General features: G+C 37.2%; 2 protein-coding genes across 7 annotated transcripts in view; one reads left to right on the top strand and one right to left on the bottom strand.

Annotated features, from left to right (window-relative positions):
* Window positions 1–1,726: 1,726 nt before the first annotated feature.
* The window catches only part of LOC124168814 (protoheme IX farnesyltransferase, mitochondrial), a 46,906-nt gene continuing 22,571 nt past the window's right edge, over window positions 1,727–26,061 (bottom strand). The window contains exons 1-8 of one of the 6 annotated variants that reach the window (XM_046547133.1): window positions 14,992–15,079; window positions 14,287–14,446; window positions 12,365–12,713; window positions 9,688–9,883; window positions 7,702–7,877; window positions 5,372–5,554; window positions 3,176–3,310; window positions 1,727–2,621 (exon numbers count right to left, since the gene is read on the bottom strand). In XM_046547133.1, the coding sequence (XP_046403089.1) occupies window positions 2,392–2,621; window positions 3,176–3,310; window positions 5,372–5,554; window positions 7,702–7,877; window positions 9,688–9,883; window positions 12,365–12,713; window positions 14,287–14,385 (1,368 nt within the window). In that variant the 5' untranslated portion in view covers window positions 14,386–14,446; window positions 14,992–15,079 and the 3' untranslated portion in view covers window positions 1,727–2,391. Of the gene's footprint in view, window positions 2,622–3,175; window positions 3,311–5,371; window positions 5,555–7,701; window positions 7,878–9,687; window positions 9,884–12,364; window positions 12,714–14,286; window positions 14,447–14,605; window positions 14,813–14,859; window positions 15,080–26,061 lie in introns of those variants that run through there. The other 5 variants (XM_046547130.1, XM_046547129.1, XM_046547131.1 and 2 more) reach the window with 5 other exon arrangements.
* Window positions 15,129–26,061, top strand: part of LOC124168813 (probable cytosolic Fe-S cluster assembly factor AGAP009023) — a 50,114-nt gene continuing 39,181 nt past the window's right edge. Inside the window, exons 1-6 of the mRNA XM_046547128.1 lie at window positions 15,129–15,246; window positions 15,351–15,446; window positions 17,160–17,315; window positions 18,413–18,527; window positions 20,042–20,200; window positions 21,882–22,329. Of these exons, the coding sequence (XP_046403084.1) occupies window positions 15,181–15,246; window positions 15,351–15,446; window positions 17,160–17,315; window positions 18,413–18,527; window positions 20,042–20,200; window positions 21,882–22,329 (1,040 nt within the window). The 5' untranslated portion in view covers window positions 15,129–15,180. The remainder of the gene's footprint in view (window positions 15,247–15,350; window positions 15,447–17,159; window positions 17,316–18,412; window positions 18,528–20,041; window positions 20,201–21,881; window positions 22,330–26,061) is intronic.

The following is a 26,061-nucleotide window of genomic DNA, read 5'->3' as shown; positions in this document are numbered from 1 at the left end:
ATATGAATAAAAGCCCAAATTCTGAAATATAGAATAATCCCCTAGTACTAACTAGCTGGTAGCTATCCTATACCACGATAAGGTTCAAGGTTCAGTTTTGTTGGCCCCTGCTCTATGGTGTAAGTTTGCTTCCCCTCTCCTCGTTACTCTACTGAAAATGCCATAAATTGAGTGTTACTTTTGACTCTGTCACTACCTGTGATATCTTAGTTTCCTTTCCTCTTTCCTTCGTCAGCAAGATGAGCAAGGGCCTAACCACATTTCCTATAATACAGCCAAATCTCTTAAAAACAGACCCCTTGGTACTATAACAATAATATTTTATTATGTAGAGGCTTTAGTTGCATAGAAATTGAAAAACTCTAATGATATGAAAACTTATTAATGGATATGAATGATTAATATTTTGGAATTCAATCACTGAATGTTATTGCTCCTGTTAAATCTTTATCTCTCAAGACAATTCATGCATTTTAACGTGATGTCATTAAAGTCCTCGTTTACCCTGATATGTCATGAAGCTTGCTGATCACAAGATGATTTTTTCTGATCACATATTGATCTAGCAATAAATGAAGTGACATCACAACCTAAAGAAATTCAAGCAACTTTTTTTTAATTCCCCTTGCCTTCTGTTCCATCATTGCAAATTGCAATGATGGAACAAAAATTATCATTTAGCCACCTCTAAACCCCTAAACCCGCTTATATTACCAGTTACACCGCCAAGTCTGAGATGCACCTTGGAAGAAGATGGATTTGTGGTGTAACTGTTGGAATCTCGACCGGCAATTGGAAGATCTGGGTTCAAATCCCAGCAGAGCCCAATGATTTTTTTCATTGCGTATTTCATCCATGGAGTGTAAATTTCACATGCTCAGGGCAAGGGCACCGCGTCCTTTTCAAGAGCCACCTCTCACTTTGAGAATTTTGATTTTGAGCTTTCAAAAGCTTCCCCCAAGATATGACACTACAGCCCCATACAAGCCCAAAAATGTGAGAGCATAAAAAATTTCAGGGCATGAGGGAGTAGTGTAGAGAACTGCCATCCAGATGACTCAGTGATGGACTAGGATCCTGGCACAGTGTCGGTGGCAGCTACACTACCTGCGAGTTACTCACCAAATATGCTCGTGCGCATTAGTGTCATTTTGAGTCTTCTCCCAACACCCATTTGAACTGTACAAGCCTCCCGCTTACCTCGTCCTGCCCGAGCACCCACAAGCGATCGCATAGATCGAATATACCGGCACGATGCCAAGGTATCACACGCTAGTAGAGCAGTGAATTTGCCAAGGAGATAGCTGTAGCGTTCGGAGCTTCATATTTCATCCATATGTAGACAGAATTTTTATCTTTCTCATGGTAAAGGAATAGTTTTCTTTTATAATTCATTCATGTTTGGGTGTGCAGTTGCTAACAGTGTATATGCTCGCACTGCCACTGGTCTCTCAGGGCCTGGCAACACGGTACATTTGTCCATAAGAATTAAATTCTAATTTCATGCATTCGCACATGCTCTGTTCCGGTCCACTAAAATCATTCATGCAAACAGATATTAACTCCTACGTGTGAATGTATCGTGTAAATACGCTTCTACAATAAAAATGCCATAATGGAGTTGATAAATGTCTTCATGCCACTCAAATCAAAATGTATGTAATAGGATTTCTTGGGTATAATTTTCTAATAACCTAATTTTCAAGAACAGTAAAATAAAAATATGAACACATTTTAAATATATTTATGCAAGAACAACGCAAATATGTACAGGTAAAGATTAACTGCCTAAATCATAAGTAACAACATGAAGGCAACTAATTAAGGTGTTTAACACAACATGTGTATCACTAGTGAAAAAATACATCTTCAGAGTACCCTTAAAAAGCACTCATTTATGTTCAAAGTAAGCTGTTATGCAATGAAAATATTAGATTAACCCATTGATAAGGTCATTAAGTAAACTGAGATCTGTATCTCTGCCTCATCAGGTAGCAATTTCAACTATAATCATCTCCCCTTCAATTATGTACATATGAGGTGTCATAGGGCATCGTCAAATACCATGTCAAATAAATTACTTAACACCATTAAAAATTATTCCTCCATAAAAAGGAGGCTTATAGCAAAGCCACAAACAGAAATATTCTGCTCAACAGAAAACTAGAACAGTATCTCACAGTGAGAGCATTCCATCTCCCACTTTTTGGACTTTCTTTTGATGTTGAAAACTAAGCACCATCTGTGAAACAGTTTTTCCAAACAAATTTACACGTGCAAAGACCAACAACGTTTTCACAGTATTATTCAATTTTTCACAAACTATGGACACTAATTCAGGCTCTGCCTACAAGTCCAGTTCATGTGAAACGCTAAATGGAGAGGGTTGATTCAAGAAACTAATTTACTCTCCATTTGGATCACAGGCTTGAGTTCAGGCATGCCTTCACTGATGGGAGATATTGACACTAAAGCCTCCTTGGCACCTGATGCATCACTCGATGAGGAATGGTGCTTCTTGCTGATGATCATGAGGAGCATGAGCAATGGCAGGTGAAGAAGGGTGAAACGGAACAGCTTGCGCGAGCTGCGGCTGTCAGCTTCCTTGTAGAAATTCCATGCTGCAGTAGAGACGGAGAAATTAAGTAACAATTCAGCCAGTAGGAGATGAGAGAATTATTACATGTTAGAGACATGAAAGATATTTTGCTCTCTGGAGTATTAACTGGTAGCATTTATACCATGGGTGTGATTTCCAATGAAAAAATCATTTGGCTTACCCAGTATTAAAACCTCAGACCTACCAGTTACATTACCAAGCCATGTCCTTTTAAGTAAATTTCAAGTTAGATTTTCTGAAAAAGCTGTCAACTGGATGCATTTCTCTCTGATTTAAAACAAGATACATTGTATCAAGATTTCTTAAATCTCAAGATCAGCAACGCTCCTTGTTTTTGCTTTTTGGGGTGAATGAATATTCCCCCTACATAATCATACACCGTCATGTGATACATACTACACTTCGCTTTAATTTGTAAATGGGAAAACAAGACCACATTATTTATTTTAAAGGATAATGAAGGAAGGAAACTCTTTAAAAAAGTTACACATGCATACATATATAAAAAATGTACATATTAAGTTGTATATAACCTATAACAAAAATGGCACTCACATAAGTACGTCAGGTACAAGTTCAGGGGCATAGAGTCAAAGGCAAAGGTCCACGTGGTAACATCAAGCATTGGAGCAGCCAGGCAAATGCCAATCATACCAATGCTGTACCTAAGGGATGTCGTTCGGCAAAGGTCTGAAAAAATTAATAAACAGACTAGAATCATCACTTCCTCCATAATTTTTACATTCTGAACACATACTTCTTCTTCCCAAAAATATCTCCATTTCCAACTGATGCCATTATATACATATTAATGATATGAATAAAACCGAGACACTGAAGCATATTTTACATAAATATGTCTATGACAATAAGTTGCTGGTCGCAGTTGAATTTATTGTACACAAATTTCTTTAACACTAACATATCTCTTCTCATAAGAAGCCACACCAGCCCAAATTTCCTTTACATCAAATTTGTTGAAATTTTAATAAATGTAAATACAGTAAACTCCCTATTATCCAGGCTAATGATGGGGAGAGCCGGCACGAATAAATAGGAAACACGGTTAATCCAACCTTTACTTTGATTTTCTGTCATTTTCATAATTTACCTAAATCAAACAATCTATAATTACTTACGCACATTGTCTACAACTTTGGATTGCTTTCCACAATCGCTAAGAGCTTTCTCTCCCCAACCACGATTATAATTTAATGAAGAGTTTTATTCCCCCCCTGATCATTGTCTGCGATGTTAAAGCAGACGTCCAAGGAAACTTGAAACACTCCTTAACAGCAAGTAGATAATATACTGCAAATATTTTGTTTATGGAATTTTTGTGGACCAAAAACTTCTGTTCTCTGAACACATTCATGCGATCAAATCTAAAGCCATGTCACTCTTAGGACTACTCTACCGGTTCACGGATATCTCCAGTACTAAGGGGGATCGGGTTGGTGTGGTGGCTAGAGTGTTGGCTTCCCACCCGGCGGGCTCGGGTTCAAATCCCGGCAGTGGCAGAGAATTTTCAGAGACTGCCCGATCCCTGCTTGAATGTTGTGTGGAGGACATTTCAAGCGCAACACTCCGTCCGTCGGATGGGACGTTAAGCCGTGGTCCCCTTGGCGCCTTTCGTTAAGAGCAGGCTGACGCCGACGCCGGGTTTCTCTCCACCCTTCCTTCCACACCCTTCCCTCTTGGCGCAAATGACCTAAGCTGTCGGTCGCCTCCTCCAAATACCATACCATACCATACCATCCAGTACTAAGGCCCTCCAATCCTACTTCTCAACCATAGTTCTTCCGGTGATCAACTATTGCTCCCCAATTTGGTCAATGTCTGCTCCCACTAATCTTGCCTCCCTTAACAGTGTTACAACTTTTTTTTGCAAAAATTGTAAAATTTAGAAACCCAAATCTCTGCGAGTCACCTACTAGTGCAGTTTGATCCTCTTTATCCGTCCCTAGCCTATCCCTTCTCCGACCTCAATCAGACATCAAATTCATTTATAATACCCTTAACTCCCCCTTCAACAGTCCTGACATTGTTTCCTTCCTCATCATTAGAGTACCTTCCTGCCACACCCGATCTACTTCTTTACTCCACATTCCTACACCCAGGCTATCTGTAATTAAGCGCTCACTTTTCCATAGGCTTTCCCTTTTAATAAATACTCTACCCGGTGATATTGATCCGTTTGGTCTGACACTTAAAAATTTTACTCATCGGGCATTAACATATTTATCGCATAAATGACTAGATAGCCGGATAAACGTTTGTTTTTCTTTTTTATTCTTTTTAATTTGTAACAAATAATTATTCTTTAATTATTTAATAGTTGTTATTATAAGTGTACTTTAAATTGGCAGTATTGCTGTGTGTGTATTTCTTTATTAAAATAAAATAAAAATTAAAAAAATATCTTGGTGCTTTTGCGTCCGATGTCATTTTTTTATAAAGATCGTAGAAAACTTCGAAGGACCCTGAAATCATACACCGATAATCCGCAACCCGGATAAACCACAGCCTAATAATCGGGAATCTGCTGTATAATAGTATAACAATGTAAATATAATATGTATTAAGGATGAGTCAGTTCTAAAAAATTTTCAGTTCTCGGTACCTTGCCTTTCCTAGAGTATCCAACTAATAATGACTTCAGATAATCAATACTGGATGTTCGTTCATCAGAGACTAACCTTATCCATTATTTCACCACTTATCCTATAATTTACAACTATATGTACATACCAGGGTTTGTAACTGCCATCATCCTGTAACCAGCCCGTGAATACTCCTGCCTCAAATTCCAGGATAGGGCATTGAAATGTGGGAACTGCCAAGCATAGAGTACTCCAGCCAAGATCCAGGCACCTGCCTCCAAAGATCCTCCAGAACAGGCTGCCCATCCCATAAGGGGCGGAATGGCACCAACTGGAGAATGGAAGGAGAAAAGAATAACAATAATAGGGTGAAGAATGATCGTAGGCTTTCCCAGCGTATAGAATTTTGGAAGGTTACACGGGCTTTCCACTGGGTCAGATTCTCCTACTCCATCTCGGCTGACGTTTCGATGGGCGAGTTGTCCATCGTCTTCAGGGCATGTCGAGTCTAGTTAATTGTCCTCCTTATGTATGGAAGACGGCGGTATCAACCGGGGCAGGTGTTGTGTGATTGGTCGAGAGCTTCCCGCCTTTTTCCCCGTTCCTCAAAAAAGGCGGGAAGCTCTCGACCAATCACACAGCACCTGCCCTGGTTAATACCGCCGTCTTCCATACATAAGGAGGATGATTTTCTAGACTCGATATGCCCTGAAGACGATGGACACCCCGCCCATCGAAACGTCAGCCGAGATGGAGTTGGAGAATCTGACCCAGTGGAAATCCCGTGTAACCTTCCACAATAATAGGGTGGTTTCCTATTTCTTATATATTGCCTAAATCGAACGATTATTACTCTTAGAGTACGTATTTCACGCTTTCAGATTTTTAAAGATGATATCTATTTTTCCCGATTATGTGAAAAGCGAAAATTTTCAAGCGTGCAAAAATGTAACGGCTAAGTATGAATGCTGCGAAAAGCCAGTGTGACATCATTCTGGTTCCAGCTGCCATTGTGTGAGGCCACCTTGGTGTGAGGCTATGAGTGCCGCTACTATATAGGCTGCTAGCAGGTAGTGCTTGGCTTAAATAAGGAATATTAATATCTTATCAAACGAAGAAAACTTTACGACCTTAGTCAGTTTTAATAGATGATTATTAAGACATGTTTCCCTGAGCTCTGTGCCTCATGCATGCATTGGTAATCTCAGACTATGTAAAACTCCTATCTACTCGTATAGAAACTAGGTCCCTGTGACATCACGTGGAGTGGCATCGAATGGGCACCAATCTGCCCTTTTTCAAATGAGAATAAAATTGACCATTGCCATTCGTCTAAACTGAGATTACTAAAATCAAATAATTTTTATATTATGAATACACTAATGGTGGGTGACGAATCGCAATCAATGCCTTTTGTTTTCTTTGATGAGGGAAACTACCCTATTGCTCATAATATTGCAATCCTTTCATTGGCATATCACAGCCCTCCTCACACACCTTTCTCCAACCAACAACTAGTAGGGTTGCCACAACATTGAAGTACACATGACATTACCTTAAGTTTTTCATGATTTCCACCCCAAAATTTACTGTTTTCGCTGAGGATTTCCCACAATAACCTGCATTATTTTGTGGTTGTTACCAAATAAACGAAGAACACACTTGCAGCATTTCAGTCAAAATATAGACTGAATTCAAAGCAATAAAAATCTGACAGGAATGTTCCTATATTTGTTTTGCTTTTTTTGACATTAAATGGGTCTCAACTTTCATTTTTCAATAACTTTTCATTTGAATTATCATTTCATTGAGACCATAAAGAGTGGGTCGATGTATGATAGGCAAATTTCATTATGTAAACATAGGTCATCAGAGCACAAGCCCACAGAAAGGAGGTGATTCACATGCTTCCCCAAACAGGGGCGCAGCTAGAAATTAAGGCTAGGGGGGTTTCAGATGCAAAAACCTGGGGTGTCTGAGGGTCTGGAATACCTGCCAGGGTAAGCGGGAGGTACAGGGGGCCCTCCCCTATAAAATTTTTCAGATAAATGGTTCAAAATGGTGAGTTTTACGGCCTTCTGATATTTTATCGATGCGGATATTTTATTAATATTTACACCATTCTATAAGTAATATGAATCCAATTAAGTGAAATAGATTAAACTTAAAAATTTCTCTGAGCTCTTGGGGGGGTTTTATCCCCCAAAATCCCCCCCTCGCTGTGTCACTGTCCCCACATATGCTTGGTAGATAGCCTCGTGTGTACTACCTCTGAAATGCCTCCACAAAAATTTTCTGCAAATTTTCTAACTACAGGATTGGAGCACAAGTAATCCCAGTTATAACTAGAATAGCTAGAAAAATAGTTGTGGATGCACCACTGTTTCCACAAAATGATTAGATTCTCCCTGAATTATCCCCGAGGTCTACTGACGGAATCAATTAGGACCAATGAGCTCCATTGATTTTCCAACTCACCTACACTACCAACCCAAGTGTTGGCAATGGTGAGCCTCTTTAAGGGAGTGTAAGCAGATGTGTACAGGAAGAGGTTGGCAATGCCGAGAGCAGTAGTGGCTGGATTGGTGAATGACCAAAGGATGCACGAGCCACAAATAGAGGAACCAAGAGCAAAACCCACTGCATGAGCTGGACTGAAAAGAAAAAACAGTAAGTGAGAACACAAAATATGGCAAGAAACTACTAATGCACTTCTAGCTGTTGAAACAAACTTTGAAATTTTCACCAAGTTTTTATAACAAAATCCAGTACTTATCAGTTATCGTGAAACATTTTTAAAAGATACTTAAGATGAGATTTTTGAACGCAAGTTCTTGGTCACATGCCCAGCGGCAGTGAGGTAGCCAGGAATTTTGTTTGGGGGGAGTCCAAGAACAGGAGGGGAAATTATTGAAAAAACATGGTACTTAGTGGAGGGATTTAAACTAATGTCAACACTTTTCATAAGTGGAAAAACTTCATCTTTCAGAGAAATCTTTTGTAAACTCATAATATTTCAATATTTTTCTTTCTTTTAGAATGCAAAGTGCTTATGTTTTTATATTTAAGGGTGGGATCCGGAACCCTCGGATCTCCCCTCTCGCTAAGCCACTGTCTAGCGGAGTTTATGGTGTGCAAAGGATGGAAGGAAGATGATCCATTCAATTTGCTGTCGTAAATGATTGTCAAGATGTGGCCACCACTTACGAATATTTGAGTTTGAATTTGATAAATAAATTAATTGTTGTAATTTTTAAATTGTTTTGATGATTAAAGAACTGGATGAAGCAGGATACCAGCATTATCAGGTCAACCACTCGTACAACTTCCTTCATCTCGATGAACAGAATGGGGAACAACCAATCCGTGAAAAGAACGAGGGGCTCTGAACAGTGGCGCCACAAGAAGCAGTGTAGAATAAAGCACGAGTTCTTGGGCACTTACCGAGGGGAGTTACAATGCATCCAGCCAATCAAAGCAGAAAAATTCATGCATCGTTCCAGGTTTTCAAGGGAAATTTTAAAAACTTCTAGGAAAATCTTACGTTATTACTGTGATAGATAAGAATTTTAAAACACCTAATATTACTTCCATACTTTAAAATAATTTTATATTTACATGTTTAGAATTTACAGGATAAAAAATAGGTTAGTTAACTCACATTGTATTAAAAATTTAAACTGATTCAATGCAAGCCAAGAAGCTGATTCTACCTCTTAAGTAGGTGTCGACATCATCTGGCATACTATTCTTCACGTTTTTAAATCTTACTTGAGTCAAGCCTGCTAGACATTTCGATTGTATTGTCTTGTCTGACATTCCACATTTTGATATGGCTGTAAAAATTCTACTTAACTACTGCACTTAAAAATAAGACAAAAATATTTCAGGCCAGAAAATGGGTGATGAACTTGCAAAATTTTGTGCTAAATGAACATTAAATAAAAGTGGTAACAATAATGTGAATAAATTCCAGCTTGGACTAAAAATTCACTCACAATTCCTGCTTTTTCCTGATTTTTTTTACTTAACAAATAAATTGCCAAATCTCATAAACTAAACAATCATTCTCAGTAAATTTTTATTTAACAAGCGCTTTCGCTTCATGCCAACAACAAGAAAACAAAATTGTAACCAACTGAAATGAAGTTAATTAATATTTACTTGCATCATGTCAAGTATTCCGTTTTATCAGGCTGGTCTGATAAAATGGGGTACTAGGTTTTACAGTAGATTGGTAAGTTTTCCAGTTTGATTCATTGTTGGAAATTATAGTTAAGATGTGACCACCAGTTAAAGAGTCTTTGAGTTTGAATTTGATAAATGAATTAATTCCCTTCATTTTTGAATTATTTTGATGATTTTCAATATGTTTGGTGAAAACCGACAAGAGCCCAAAATCCAATTTTAAACCTTGAATGGAAAGTTCCTGATTTTTTTTAACCTTAATGCAGTTAAACTCACGTTAGTAAACCCCTGACTAGAGCACGGTTGCGAGTCCTCGGCATCTGTGCATCAAATGGAGCCTCAAGGAATTGGTTAATCGCATTAGCAGCTGAAGACACCAGCCCCGTCCCAACTGCCAGCCCTATTAGAGTGGTCGCTTCCAGAGGATATGGAGCCATAACATAGCCACCCATTGATGACAACACAACCAAGGCTATAAAAAAAATATAAAAATACATCATTAATAACATTTCAGAGAAAAATCAAAGCTAAAACTCAAATTTGAAGCTTCAGTATAAAGTTTTCACACATTAATTCAGTGATTCAACCTGAAGGGTGCTACAGATAGAGCAGGAAGATTTCACCCCTGATTAAGCTACAGGCAAGTGATTAAATACTAAGGTGGCCAAGGCCGTAGCCAGAAAATATTGTCGGGAGGGGGGGGGGGGGGGAGTTATGGAATAGTAGACAAACATAAAATAACTCCAAGGTAGTAGATGAAAATTTTCTGGACCTAGTGACCCTGCGCAATGTGCAAAGGCCATATGAATTCCTTCACAATTGTTTGACAATTTAATGATGTCATGCCACAAAATATCGAGCAATCTCTTAGTTCCAGGCCTGTAGTCGAGAAGATACCAGAGCCTTGGCCTCGGTATAGGGCCTAATCACAATAGACACATAAAATTTCCATGCACGAACATAGACCACTTCTACCACAAGCACACAGCCAATAAATTAAAACGAGATATTTACGAGTAAATTAAGGCCTAGTCCAAAGTAGGGACTTTTTTCTCAAATTTTCCATATTTTGAGCTGCTCATATGGTCAATGATGCTTATAGATCCCACACTGATATAATATATGGAACATTTTGCTATATAAACAAAAATTTATACATTTCATGATGCTTCTTTGCACATTTTCCAGAAATACTTATTAGGCCATAGTAATCCTTGAAAAAGCTTGAAAGCAACCCCACGGAATAAAGGGGCATAAAATATCTTTGATACTACCTGCTACTCTGGTTGAACAATGTCAAACTGCCATGAGAAAAAATAAAACCAGCTACCATTACAAACCTTTTCCCTCAGACCTCTGATGACAACTCAATTTTATCACATGGGTGGCAAAGTTCAGGAACTATTGTTTCTTATTTAAAATAGATGTATTTGTGATTTCTGATCATATAGGAACTTTTTCTCGTGAATCCAATTTTCCCATACATCTATTCGATCCAGCAATAAAACTGCAAATTCAAATTCGAGTAAATGAGCCCTGGTCCTGGGCATTTATTCTATTATTGGCCAGAATAAAGTAAGCAAAGGAATCAGTGAATTTCACTTCCTATGTCATACTATCTTCTTAAGGCAATCTAATGTCAGCTAGCCATAAGAAGTTAATGCAACAATTGTAGTGAAAGTCACTAATTTATTGGCTAAGTTAAGTAAGTAACCACAAATAATAGCCAAAATAAATTCCCAGGCGAGCACTTCTCACCAAGATTTATTTGAACCCCAACATTGATGTATAGATGTGATTTCAGTGTGGAAACATAAGGGGGGCAAAGGGAGTCCGTGCCTCCCCTTGCGGGACTGCCCGCATAGCCAAATAGCCAAACATTGCAGAACCATAATTGTAACTTTTTTATACCCTAAGATAGCATCGTCTAGTATACGTGTGTAATCAGTTTCAATAAAACTATATTAAATTCGGCATGTAACTTGATTATTTTTCATTACGATAAAAGTATAGGTAGCTCAAAATATAAACTTGATTGTTTCAGGCTTTACTTTTTGAAAATCCATTGTACACAATATGTAAAAAGTTATGGTACTTTTCCACACAATTTATTTAACACGACCGGTTTCGTCGCAGAGGCGACATCTTCAGGTAAAGAAATCGTTATTAACGATTATCATTATTATAATAACGATTTCTGTACCTGAAGATGTCACCTCTGCGACGAAACCAGTCGTGTTAAATACAGTGGAACCTCGTTAAAGCGAGTACCGGCTATAGCGACACCCCCGCTATTACGAGAGATAGCCGATGCACCGTCAATTGACCCTATAATAAGCGCTTTAAAAATTCGTTTTTACGAGACCCTTTCGGTGTTGGCTCTCGCCATAGCGAGGGTTTCACCGCCGGAAGACTTTCATCAAGACTCCTTAACCTCTGTAACTGCTAGCGATCTGTTAGAAATGAAGTTAATGGAGTGCTCAGTCTCAAATTTATGTGGTAAACTGTCGTTCGATAAATATAATGATTGACGAAACAATGCTTTGCATGATTTTTATTCAGTGCGGCGCTTATAAATTGTTTGAATAGTTAGTCGTTATTTGAGTAAGGAAATTAAGTGATGCAAAAAAACATCGCCTTTCGTCTGGATTTATGCTTACGTTTATCGGATAGATGTTTATCTGTCGCCGCACCACTCCTGTTCCTGTGTATCTGTTCGCAACAGGTATATTGGCTATTATTTGCTCCACCTCCGGTAAAGCGACAATTCGCTATAGCGAGTGTTTATTAGTGCACCGTGGGGTGTCGTTATATCGAGGTTGCACTGTAAATTATGTGAAAAAGTACCATAACTTTTTATTGTTTAACTCAAATTATCTTTTGTGCCCCCCCCCCCCCCCCCTTTGAGTTTTTTCTGTATCCGTTACTGCGTGATTTTAACACAATAACTCACCAGTCAACCTGAATTTTGCTAACATGAGGTAGTGACCAGGAAGGCTTGATAACTGGGCACCTCCAAATTCCTTCCACTCCAACTCCCCTGGGTCAACTGCATTGTGAAGGGGCACTGCCTTGCCACCAAGCTTCACACTTTCTGCCACCACACTCCCAGCCAAGTCCACACTATTTCCAACATCTGCCTTCAGTCGGCCTTCGACTGCTTCTTTTAATCGTGCCACACCACTGTCACTAATCTTATTGGCAGCATCAACATCATCCAGAGTTTCTCTAGGCTTGATTTTGGCGACGCTCTGCTGTGATGCAACAGCCATTTTCTGCAGCGTTGGTCTTGTTGAATATGGCTGCAAGCACGAAGCAAGAGAAAAATATCATAGAGAAAAGCGATAGGACTTCCTTATGTTATAACTTGTCTGTCAAACTATTTAGACAGAAGGTCACAAATATGAATAGGTGGAAGACTTTAAATATTCTGGAGTGGGATAAAACATAATGAAAATGGTGCTTTAATTCTTAAGGCCTGTTTACATGGTACATTACCACATGCGGGTTAATGTCTAAATGCATGAACACGAGAATGCACGCCAAAATGCATAGTGTAACCAGCCAACTTGTGCAAATGCATGCACAGAAAATAGAACCTGTTCTTATTTGGTTTATGCATTTGTACATATTCCGTTCCGGGTCCACAAAAATCATTCATGCAAACAGACATTAACTCGTACGTGTTAATGCATCGTGTAAACAAGCCTTAAAAGACACTACCCTCAGATTCTGAATCAAGAGAAAAATTTCATAAAGAAAAGCAATAGGACTTCCTTATATTTTAACTTATCTGTCAAACTATTTAGACAGAAGGTCACAAATATGAATAGATGGAATAATTTAAATATTCTGGATTGGCATGAAATATATTGAAAATGGTGCTTAAAGTCTAAAAGACATTACCCTCAAGTTTTGAAGCAATAGGACATCCTTATATTTTAACTTATCAGTCAAAATATTTAGGCATAAGGTCAGAAATATGAATTGGTGGAAGAATTTAAATACTAGTGGGATAAAGCTTAATGTTTGCTATCCGTTTAAAAGACACTACTCTCAACTTTTTAACAAGAATATCTCTTCAACATATCCCACCACATCCAACAGCAAATATTTCTTACTTGAAATTTGGGCCATTTTGTTTAAAAGTAAAACAGTGTTTTTGCTGTCATGAGGTTTACTCAAACAATTCCTTTTTTTACAAAAACTTATTGATTCCTGAGTTTGGGTCCAAAAAATTACCATTATTTGAAAATAATACATCCCCAACAGATTTCAAAATATTGATTGCCTCCCTAAAGGCAAAAGATTTGCTTTCATTGCAACCCATTGACTCTAAATTTAAAACACAAATGACAAGCCAAATAACAGAGGAATTTAAGAAGAGATTAACGTCGAAGTGAAATTTCATTAACAGCCTCTCCTAAACACAATATAGGACTTTTGATAAGATTTGGTGATCTAAATTACTTCACACCCATCTTGGGTGCACGACTACGGAAAATCCACACAGAATAGAGTACCAGATAAGAGACGATAGGCAACTTAAAGGCACAGCCAGTGAAGAAGCATTCCCTGATAAAATGATTTAATGCAGTAAATACGAAGTACCAGCTAGACAGTTTTACTGAGACCATTTCATTGAACGTGCCAAATGCTACATCTGATCATTGTCGCTCGGCGGTACCTCTGGAACCTCATAATTTCTTCACGGCAATTAATGAGTATTAATCTAATCGAAAACGCATCAACCCTTCCTCATGGAGTATCAGGATCGATCTTGGTACAGTATTAGGAAGCAGACAGGGAATTGACCTACTAATAAACGTAAACAAAAAACAGTAACACAGTACAATAATAAATTAGAAATTTTACCTTTGCTATCGCCACACCGACTCGATAGATGAAATAGTACCTTTGGTACGTCATGTTTACTATTCTAATTGTCCGAGACGCGGGTAGTAGGAGCAACATTGGGCTAGGAATAACTAGGATATTCCTTCCCCATTCCCTCTTCCGTGCCAATCATTGCCACCTAAGTAGAAGAAGAAGAAAAGATTAAAGAATATGTTGTTTTGCACATATTTAGCAATTTCAATGTTTGCACAACAAGGCATGGCAATAAAGAAACCGCAAGCAATGAATGTCTCGAGGAGATGAACTGCAGAGGAAGGTAGAACACAGAGCGACTTACTAGCCAAGCATTATCAATAAGGCTCGTTTAAAATAAATAATAGACGATTCTGAAAAATAATACAAGAGCAAATAACTTAGGTGTGTCCTTGTGACGATCGCAATCCTGGTTGCCAAAAAAGATGAGGAAAGAATTCAGAAAAATTTAGGCTAATTGCGCAGCATGAATTTCAGAAGAAAAGGCATTGATTGTAGTCAAAGAATTTTTCCACACTAGAAGAGCTTCTAACGATAACTTAAGCTTTAAAACCTTACCTCCGGGCAGATCATATGACAGCGAGATATTCGGAAACTTATTCAAAGCCATATCTTACATTCAATGCGTACAGAAGCATTTTTTTTCTCCGATAGTCGAGAAATTATTGTGTCAATATTCTATTTATTTACTTTTTCCGACATTTCAAATCCAGCAGACGCAATCGCAGGTCAAAAAAATAAACAAAATGAGAAATTACGCTTTCCGCTTGTCCTCAAGGCCACCAGCAGACGGCCGACCTATCGTCAACTGTTCTGTGACAATTGCCGTATGAAACTGCGTTGCGTATTCAAATCGCAATAGAAGTCTGAAAGGGGAATATGTCTGCGCGATTCAGTGGAGTTTTACAGATTACTGACTTGGACGACTTCATCACTCCTTCCCAGGTATGAAATGCTAAAACTTATTCAGTCTGGTTGATGCTCCGCCATAAATTTTGTAGTATCACTCTTATCTTACGACGCCACCACTAAAAATTTGGCATTTTCAGGAATGCATTAAACCTGTTAAAATAGAGAAAACAGCCTCAAGAACTGGAGCCAAAATAAAAATTCAGGATGATGGAACATACGTCCAGATCAATCAGGCAAGTATACTCCTACTTCAACATGTTTTCTTGGAAAAACGGGCACTATGTATGTGAGCAGAAAGGTAGTCCTAACTGTCCCTCTTTTATACTCCTTAGTACATGAATTATTTTAACGATTTACCCTTAGAAATTGACACGTCAATGGTTGTGGTTATTGAATTGAGTTGTTAATTCAGTTACTCATTCGTAGTATTATTGAATCAAAGATATAGTCTGAAATTTCAATGTTTATTGAGGTTTGTTTCAGTTCAATAGTTGTCGACCATCACCATCTCGTCATTGGGCCCATAGCACCGTAAACCTATTTGTGCTTTTGCAATCGGGACCCAGGGAGTCGTGCACAATGTGCTTACCTGCTGATCATCAGAGGGAAGCCAAGTTATATGCTTTGTCTTATTTCGTGGGGGTTAAAATCAAATAATATGTTTGCAATAGCAAAAATTTTTACGCTTAATATTTTGATTGTACTGGGATTATTTGCTTTAAATGTTGCTATTGCGACTCGTGTATCATTTGAAACTCATTTTTCAGAAATAGTCACTTTAATCAACATCAATTTTATTGAAAATATTTGTATCATATGCTTTGAATTTCACTCTTTTGAAACAAATCGTACATATTTATTGAGTAGATCCTTCATCTTCCCTTAGGCCAGGTTACAGGATTCATCGACTAGCATGAATCCAGGTACAGTTGGGCGAGCTATAGTGTACAAGAATGGAACGGGACTTAAAAGAATGCATAATATATATTATGTATATGAACTTTTACAAGTTTTGAGGTTACACAGTGAATTTTCGCATTCATTCCCTTGCTCATTCATTCATTAACGCTGTGTATCACTTTGATATCATCATAGAGTAAGTATATATAATTACTCTATGATATCATTCAACCAGGTCTTTTATAAATGCTTAGAAATAAACCGGGTGATAAAAGTTCCGTATGATGGTTGAGTTTGAAAATGCAATTGGGGCTCTCAATGGAAAGGTCTTATTCGTGGCAAATGAGTAACAGCAATTTCAGCGCTCTCTCCTCAGAAATACCCTCTGATAGAAAGGAGTACATATGAGGCTTCTGCTTCATAAAAATTGAAAAGAAAATAGCAATTCCTGCTATCTTTTAAGTTAACACACTTCAAGTGATGTAAGGATGAATACATTTTTTCTTGGAACAGAGACATAGGGAGGTACACAAGCGATTTCGGTGGCCAGAAAAATCCACCAGCATAAAGTACACAGTGCCCTAAATAGCAGTTTTCTATTCATACTTCTGGGATTGGACCTGACAAATAGCTGGTGGTGGTGGCCAAAAAATGAGAACGAAGTAATTTTAGAGGCATATCAGGGAATTTAAAGAGAATATTGTGGTGATGTATTGGTAGTGGAGAAAGATTGAAGGTTTAGGCTGTATTCTTTCTTTTTTGAAACAACATTCACATGTCAGATGCAAAATAGATTTGTATGGCCTTAAAAAAAACTGGTTACATAAATGAGACAAGTTTTTTCCAAACAAAATCAAGGAATGGTATAAGGACAAAGTTGATAGACAACCAGGGAATCTGTTATGTTGAAAATAGAGAGAACAGGAAATTATGGAAAAGGCATACAATTATCTCTTCAGTCTTAGTGATTAAAGTCCAGCTTTCCTTTTAGTGTGTAGAAACTAGTCGCTACTCAGTATGGTTGATGATTTCTTGTGTAATTACAGGGTGGTGAAAAGGAGCAATTGGCCAAGGTGGAGATATCTTTGAGTGATTGCTTGGCTTGCAGTGGCTGCATCACATCAGCTGAAGGGGTGCTTGTTGCTCAGCAAAGTCATGAACAAGTTCAAAAAGTTTTCCAGGAGAGTTTGCGACTAAGGCAGGTGAGTTGAGTGAAATTAGGTTGTGCTACGTACAATTAGAAATGAAAGATGAAAGTGTGTACATGATTATCTTGGGGTGATACTGGCTGAGTTGGAAATTTTCAAAAAGTAGCAATTATTTGGTGATAATCGCTGGGATAAAGTTAAGGATTCCCTGGAAAATAATTGAAATTCTCAAAAATTGTAAATAATTAATATTTTATAATTTTTTAAAACAAAAGTTCATCCTTAGTTTCGTAGTTCTGTGTGAAATTCTCTATGTTCAACTCTCTATTCTCAAAAAGATTTGAAATAAAATATTATTTTTTAAATTTATGAAATTTGCAAAATAATGAAACTATCTGAAATTCATAATGAATGTCAACTTCCAATTTAGCTGCTAGAAATAAGAAGGTATTTTGAATAGGTAATGTATGTAGTACATATGTGATATCCACAAACCATAACTGTCTTAGAATTCAGTTGTGCCTCAGATGCACTTATGTTTGTGTATTCTGAAGTTGAAAAAAAAGGGAAACATGCTTAAAAAACCATTGGGCCTGCATTTCCTAGCTTTCAATATCCATGTAGAGTTATTAGCAATATTGTTTTTAGGCTTTATATCAAATTGTGAGGCATGTATTTTTTTGCTATAATTTAGCAAAAAACAATTATTGTTGTATATTTAAGTAAGTAGACTGTGTAATACAGTTTCATAGTTAGATTATCGATTTAGTTTCCTTTTGTTGAAAGAAGTGTGTACTTCTAGACATGGGGGCACCCAGCAATGGGCAGGAGGGAGCAGCTGCCCCCGCTAGAAGCAAAAATGGCATATGTCTGTAGGGAAAATAATATTTTTGCAAGAAAATAATTTTTAAAACTAATAGAGAGCTGTTACAGTTTCCTTAAAATGCTGGTTTTATTCACCTTTTCCATGCTTAAATCTTACCTATAACTTGAACAATCATGGCTTGCCCCCCCCCCCACCCCCCTAGTTTTGATCCTGGGTACGCCCTTGCTTATAGAGGGACTTAAAGCATTCTATCCAGTTGTTTTGTCTAATGCAAAGGTTTTAATTTTATTTATATTGATGCTCATAATTTGTGTGCTGCATTTAGGAAGGCAAGTCGGAAGTTTCTCGGATTCTCTGCGTCTCACTCTCCATCCAGCCAGTTCTGTCAATTGCTGTACGCTATGGCCTCTCTCCCTCAGAAGCCATGGAGAAACTTTCTGGTGAGGATTTACTGTGAACATATTTTGGTAGTGATGGAGCATGCTGTATATACTACTGAGTCAGATAGCTATGAAGGTGCAAATCCTTCCATGTAAAAGTATGTAGTTGATTTTATTCTATTTTGAACTAGATTAAATCAATTATGAAATTGATTAAAGTATCATTAAATAAGCTTCAAATTTGTTTGACTCTCTAGATCAAAAGTTTTTGGCAAATCCCGGAGTTACAACTGTTTCCTACTACATATTTTGAAATTAGATCTCTTGAAACTCTGTTCTTTCAGAATGTTGGATGCTCTAAAAAAACCATGTTTGTACGTTTTATAGAAATTTTGGATCTTTTTCATATCCAGATTCATTGATAATGTCTTGTACTATATCACCAGGGCATAAAATTTGTGAATGAGTTCTTGTGTAGCTCTTGCAAAAGATCATGTTGCTGTGTGATGGGTGGTTTTGGGACTTGCACTAAGAAATTTTCAAAATGCCCCTAAACTTTGTAGCAGTTCTTAATTTATTAAATTTTAGGCACTGGCAGGCATACCAACATATTTATTTCACTCGGTAACAATAGAAGCAAATTGTATGAAAAAAGAAAAATGTGAAAATCTTTTGTGAACCAACTGTGTAATATTTTAACTAGTGAAGAAAAAATATCTCATGTAAAGGCCTGGTTACATGATACTTAAGCATGAAATTATGAATTAATGTCTAAATGTATGAATGCATGAATGAACTCAAAATTGCTCTGTGTATCCACCCAACTGAATTCATGAACAGAAAATAGAACCTGTTCTAATTTGGTTCGTGCATTGGTACATGTTCTGTTCCGGTCCACCAAAATTGGTCATGCGTTCACATATTACCATATTTAACTGAATATAGGTAGTCTTCCCTTTTTTTCAAAAATGCCTTTGGTAAAAGTAAAGGGGGGAGACTATATTCAAACGCATTTTTAAATTTTTTTCCCGAAACTGAAGCCTCAAAATTAGGGGGGCAGGGAGGGACTACATATATTCAGAGGAGGACTTTATTTGGAGAAATATGGTAATTCATGCGGGTTAATGTAATGTATAACCAGGCCTTCATAGTAAGACAAAAAGTGTAAGGTCCCATAATGTGCGGTAAAGTATGATTTGTATGTTTTACCGATGAAAATGGAATTGAAGGTGAATGTGTCTGTGATTGAGTGAGCAGATCAAAGATTTTATGTAGTGATCAATAGGATTGCATGAAAAACTTAAGGGAAATATTCTGTCTGGGAGAAATTTTGGGAATATGGGGGATTTGGGAATCTAGTGAAAACCACTTCTATCCTAGTCTACTTCTTCTCCTTGTTGTGCAGTACTGTGCCAGGGCTAGCTACCTATATTACATGTGTACTTTGTAAGTTTTCTCGAATATTTCACTATGACTTATGCCACTACTTTATAACCTTACAATGGAATATCGCAAAGTTAATAATGAGTTAGTGAATTTTGAATTTTATATGTATTTTGGTCGTCTTTTCTTAGGATACTTCAGAGGCCTGGGTGCTGACTATGTTTTGGATATATCCAGAGCTGAGGATCTTGCCCTGCTAGAATGCCAGGAGGAGTTTGTGCGGAGGTACAGAGAAAGGGAGACTGCATGCAAGAAGGATGCTTTGCCAATGTTATCATCCTCATGTCCTGGTTAGTATAAGGATATTGCTTTTGTGGCATGGGAATCAGAATGCTTTTAAAACTATATATATGTTTTCATTATACATACTGAACACAATTATATTCTTTTTAAATGCATGTGAATAAAAGTTTATGATTTTAGAATAATTTAGTATACTTATTTTGTCCCAAAGATTTCTTCTTTTGTCTGGATAAATATCTCAATTTTCAATAGTTTGAGAGCTAATTTTGTAGTACCTTGAATTCAAATCCAAAATGAAATAAATAGGTGAAATTTTGTAAATGTATAACTCACAACATCACTAAATGGATTATGATCTGCGTGACTTTGAAGAAAGTAACAATCATATGTCTCGGTATAAATTTTACAAAAAGAACACATTCTGTTGTTCCAAGTGAAGCACCCATGGATTTAGTTAATGAATTTGAGCATACACATATTAGGATACTTGAAAGCATGGTTTTAAAGGACTAATGGAGAAAAGCAGCATTCATGTTAATCCTTGCCAGGACGTATTCAATGCCACTGGTTATATTTGTAGAGTCTGGTAACAAATAGCATGGTCAAAGAAAATTCTTTTGTGACCATATTACATCTTCAAAGCTATCTGGTTTTGCGTTGAAGTGCTTAAAGGTTATGGTGAAGATATTTGCCTTGATCTGGACTTGAACCGGGATCTCCCTAAGGGAAATTGTTGTATCACGTATAAAATTATGTGGTGGAGGCTCTCAATTAACTTGCATGGTGTATCAAATATTTTGTCATTGTTTCTCAGTTGTTCGCCATGCTGCCTGATGTGATGAAGATGAAAGATTCATTTTTGATCTCTCCAGTATTTTGAAGTCGTAGGTCATTTTGAGCATTCATGACTTGAAAATGCTCTCTTGGTCCACTTTCAGAGGATTCTCATCCTATTTAAGACCAGGGTTGATTGATTTAAATCACTTTGATTTAAATCACTTGATTTTTATTTTAAAAAATCAGGTGACTTAATTCATAATGTGATCTATATGTTTGATTTTTAAAGAGTCAAGAAAAGGAAGCTGTAAGTGTATAATTTTGATTTTTATTTCTTAATTAATACAATGAATCGACAGTTATCAGCACAATGATGGCTCTTAAATTGAAATGATACTGTAGGAATGCATGTAACATGAAAATTTAGAAAAATGGCTTTGGTTAGAATACTTGTGTATCCGTTGAAAAAAAATTGTTTTCTGATTTAACTTCTAAGCGTAGTCACCATACAAAGTTATAATTACAGAATTTTTCTAAACTTCATATGCTTTAGAACCGCATAATATAGTACATTTGATACTTCCAATGGCAATTTTATATTATGCTGGTGTAATTTTTAATTTGATACCATTGGCATTTCCATAGTTCTCTCCCCTGATTGACTAAATGTTGTATTATGTTTAGAGTATGTTGCCTCTTATTGTTTCTGCAAACGATCATTCTCCAATATGCTGCCCAAATAGTTAGTTTTGCAAATAACTGAATTTTTGATGAATGGAGAATCATAAAAATCTCATTTATATCAATAAAATCCGATTTAAATCAATAAAATCCGATTCAAATCAAAAAAATCAACAAAAATGATGTTTTTGAAAAAAATCATGATTTTTATCAACCCTGTTTAAGACATCTGATATTGTTTTTCTCTGCATTTTCTTCTTCTTATTTCAGGCTGGGTCTGCTATGCTGAGAAAACTCATGGGAACCTAGTCTTGCCTTACATAGCTGCTTGTAAGAGTCCACAACAGATAGCAGGAACAATTCTGAGACGTCAGTTTGGCCAAAGATTGTACCACGTCTCACTCGCTCCTTGTTATGACAAGAAGCTGGAGGCATCTCGAGGAGACTTTGAAGACAGTGTCACCGGTGAGAAGGATGTGGATTGCGTCATAACTCCCGTTGAACTGGAACAGATGCTGGGTGGTGCCGAAGGCAATGGATTGGGCTTGGCAGAGGTGGAACCTCAGCCTCTTGATCCTTTCCCGGGCACCAAGGCACCTGATGCTATCTGTTCTCATAAAGGTTCAGGCTCTGGAGGATATGCTTATCATACATTCATCTACGCCTGCCAGGAGATCTTTGGTGAAAGCATATCAACGGTGGAATTCAAGCCTCTAAGGTAATGTTCATTTTTCTTTTTGTAGTTGTATTAATTACAAGAATATTTCATCCATTACTCTCCGTTCGTTGTCCATTGATTATGTGAGGTGAATTTGGCGATTTGTGGACCCCCCTTCCCCCTTTGTTAGATTTGGCTCAACCCTCTCTCTATTATCTCACGTGAGATTGTTCAAAATGCATATTTTCAGCAGGGATGGCAAGTGAAACGAAACGAAAATGTGTCGTTTCAATCCAGAGGGAAACAAAATACAAGGCCTAGGTTTAGTTTCGTTCCTGCTCAAAATAAAAATCATAAGGGAGTTTAGTTTTAACCTGGGATGAAACTTAACTCCTAGGAAGAAAACTAAATTATCAGAAACTCCGCTGCTCATAGTTAAGTTTCGATCCCAGAAGTTGAGTGGAGGGAGAGAAGAGGGAATATTTTCGACCCATTACGTTTGACATGCGTGTCAGAGGGGTTAAAACATTGAGCTTAAAAATCAAATTTCCAGTTTGAGTTCACCGTTTTCTTGCAAGTGGTAAAGATATGAGTGCCCCATGCATCTAATGGTGGTTGGCCAAACCTCCACTTCATTCAACCATACTTCGTACTCGGTGTGTGGGTCGAAACTAAACTGTTCGAAGGTGAAGCATGTGATCCCTCCGGAGCAAAACATTATCTGCGTTTCGTTTCGTACTAGAGTTTTAGTTTAGTTTTGACCCAAAGTAGTTTTTACTCTAATTTTGTTTCAACCCTGAATTTAGCTCTCCAGGTTTAAATCCATTTCATTTCTACATTTCGCTCCTGTGAACGAAACTTGAAATTTTACTGGTTTCGACTTTCATTTAGTTTTGATAGCCATTCCTGATTTTCAGTGTAAATACGTTAATCTATGCTTCATTGCCTTAGTTGTTTTTATAAAGAAACAATTTTTAAAATTATTTTTATTCAAGATTAGTTAAGACATTTATTCAAGATTACTAAGATCGTAGTGTAGAATCACATTTTACACTGTTTCTTGAGGAAAAAAAATTATGTGATACTTGTCAAGAACCCCTCTCCCCCACGTGAGATTGGATGAGAATCAGCTTGGCCCCTTCCCCACCTAAATGCCTTACGTAATTAATGAATGCCCCCTAACTGAATGTATTAATTGACTTTTTATTTCGTGATTCGTGTAGTCCATTTGTGTAGCCATTTTTCTCGCAATGAGGTAATTTCATTTGATGCAAAATTGCAATTAATCAAAAGAATTTGGTTGGTGTGAGTTTAAGATAAGGTGAAAATGTGAAAAGATGTCCTCATTCAGCTATTCTCTCATTATTTTAGTGATAAAAAAAATAAAATATTTCAGACCACTTATCATGAGTTGGTGGCATCATTAGATTTTCTGTTTGTTGTAGTTTTTTTTTTCAATTGATTGCTTGTGGTGGATCTTCCTCATCTAAGAAGCATGTTCTCCAGATATCCTTGCCTCACTGCCTTCAGAGCCCATGTTGTCCGCTATGTAGTAGAGTTGATGTCTTCTATCAACTGCCTAGAAGTGTGAGCCATGTTGGCTGTTTCTTTTGATACTGGTTCTGATGTCCATATGCATCCTATGTAGGTAGTGGAAGAGTGTGGCATATTTGCTGAGTAGTTGACGGTTATTGCTCTGGGCAACATGGCTCTGAAAAGCCTGGGTCTCTCTCTATATTCATTTTTGGTGGCTTCTCGATTAAATAGTTTCTTATAGTATCTGCAGTGGAATAAAACTAAATTACCTGCTTGATAATAGTAAAAAATAAAGGAGAAATTCTTCTGATAGGTGTTCCTTTTAAATGTGATGATCAGTATGTATTTTCCTCATGGCAGCCATAGTGATCAATCTAATGATGATTTTTAGTCCTAGTTGTTGCCTATTTGGCTATATTTATTGTTTTTTGCTAATCAGATTAGCATGTATTCTTTCCTTGTTCAAATTTCAATATTTATCAAAGAACCTTGCTGGATTAGTCATGCTTGTTGTCCAGTGTATAGTTTTTGAATCAACTTTTGATAGATCTCTACCTAATTTGGCTCAGAATTCAGAAATGGTGGCTGTCTCCTTAGCTTTTTAGAAAGGACGATAGAGGCAAAGGCAGTCCAGCATGGAAAGATCAGTTTCGTTTCATTTTCCGTGTTTAGAAGGTTTTAAAAAAATAAAAGTGGGATTCTGACCAAGTTAAATCACCTGATCCTCTGAGGCCAGGGAAGTAAATACTATCCTAAGAAAGCTTTTGGGAATGATAGCATGCTTCCCTTGATAAGGAGGCTAAATTAGCCATTGTCTATTTGTCATTAATGGAGGCACTGAGCTCCTGTGAATTGTATCTATGGATAGTGCATTTTAACAGTCATTCTCTCCATAATCATGTTACCGATTATGTGGAAATATTTTAAATAGTTCTTGGGCATAGTATGTCGTCTGTATTACAAGTACGGAACAAATATTTATTGATCTTAACTGAAGGTCGTTTGCTGTTCACAAAAAAATTTTATGCCTCATGTCATTGCAACCCATTGAGTAACCAATTTACTCAATCTTTATGAAAAATGGAAAGATTGGAGGAAGAAATGTGTGTGGAAATGGATGAATATCATTAGTTATTTTATTTCGTTTTCTCTGTTTTGAAGTTTTAATAACTAATATCTAGTGGGATTCTGAATAAGTCAAATCATTTGATGCACTGGAAGTAATCCAGGAGAGTAATCCATCCAGGGAATTACTATTCCAAAAAAGCCATTGGTAATGGTATCTGCATCCCTTGATAAGAAGACTAAATTAGCCATTGGCTATCTGTTGTAAATGGAGGCAATGAACTCCCGTGAATTGTATCAATAGACTATGCAGTTAAACAGTTATTCTTTCCATAATTGTGCTTAAGACTACGTGGAAATATTTTAATAAGTTCCTGGGCATGGTATGTCGTCTGTATTACAAGTACGGAACAAATATTTATTGATCTAAACTGAATTTTGTTTGCTGTTCATAAAAAAAATTGATGCCTCTAGTCGTTAAGCAACCTACAAAGAGTAACCAATTCACCCAAATTTTCAGAAAAATGGGAAGATTGAAGAAGAAAAATGTGTGTGGAAACAGATGAATAACATCAGTTATTTAGCAAAAATATTCATTGGCATCGGTGCATCGCGGTTATTTCCATCGGCCATTGACGTGAGGCATTGTTGGGCTCGACCGGAGTTCGATGGGGTTATCGCCCCTTTCGACCCGAGCGCTATTGTCTGGGACTCAAAATGGCGGACAGGAAGTGTTGAATTGACCTTGGCAGTCATCGAATGAATGATATTGGTTAAAAGAATTGATTTTCGGACTTTGGAACTCTTAAGTCAAATTTAAAAAAATACAAAACGAATCGAGGAAAACTCCTATCACTACTAATACTTTTAGGAGCGAAAATTCATAGCCATATACTGGAGATTATTTAAAGCAACGTCGATGGTGTGACGCATTCAAGAGTTCTTTTATTCTTATTTTTGTGACGGAGATGTTTAAGTGAGCGGAACGTATTCATGACAATGCTTTTCCTTGAAAAATGAAAAGTCACTCAAATTCGTTGTAATTCCGTAACGCCTTATTTCTTGCATGTCAGAGGAAGTATTTACGCTGTTTTTCCAAAACGTTCCCGTATTATATTCCATCATTGCATCTAGTCGGCAAATGGAATGATGCAGGCATAAAATTTTTTGAGGCATTTTATTATTCCTCTG

The sequence above is a fragment of the Ischnura elegans genome, chromosome 12 (assembly GCF_921293095.1).
Source record: "Ischnura elegans chromosome 12, ioIscEleg1.1, whole genome shotgun sequence".
Taxonomy (NCBI): Eukaryota; Metazoa; Arthropoda; class Insecta; order Odonata; family Coenagrionidae; genus Ischnura; species Ischnura elegans.
Note: the sequence above shows the minus strand (reverse complement) of the source record. Positions and strands in the feature narration are given on the sequence as shown.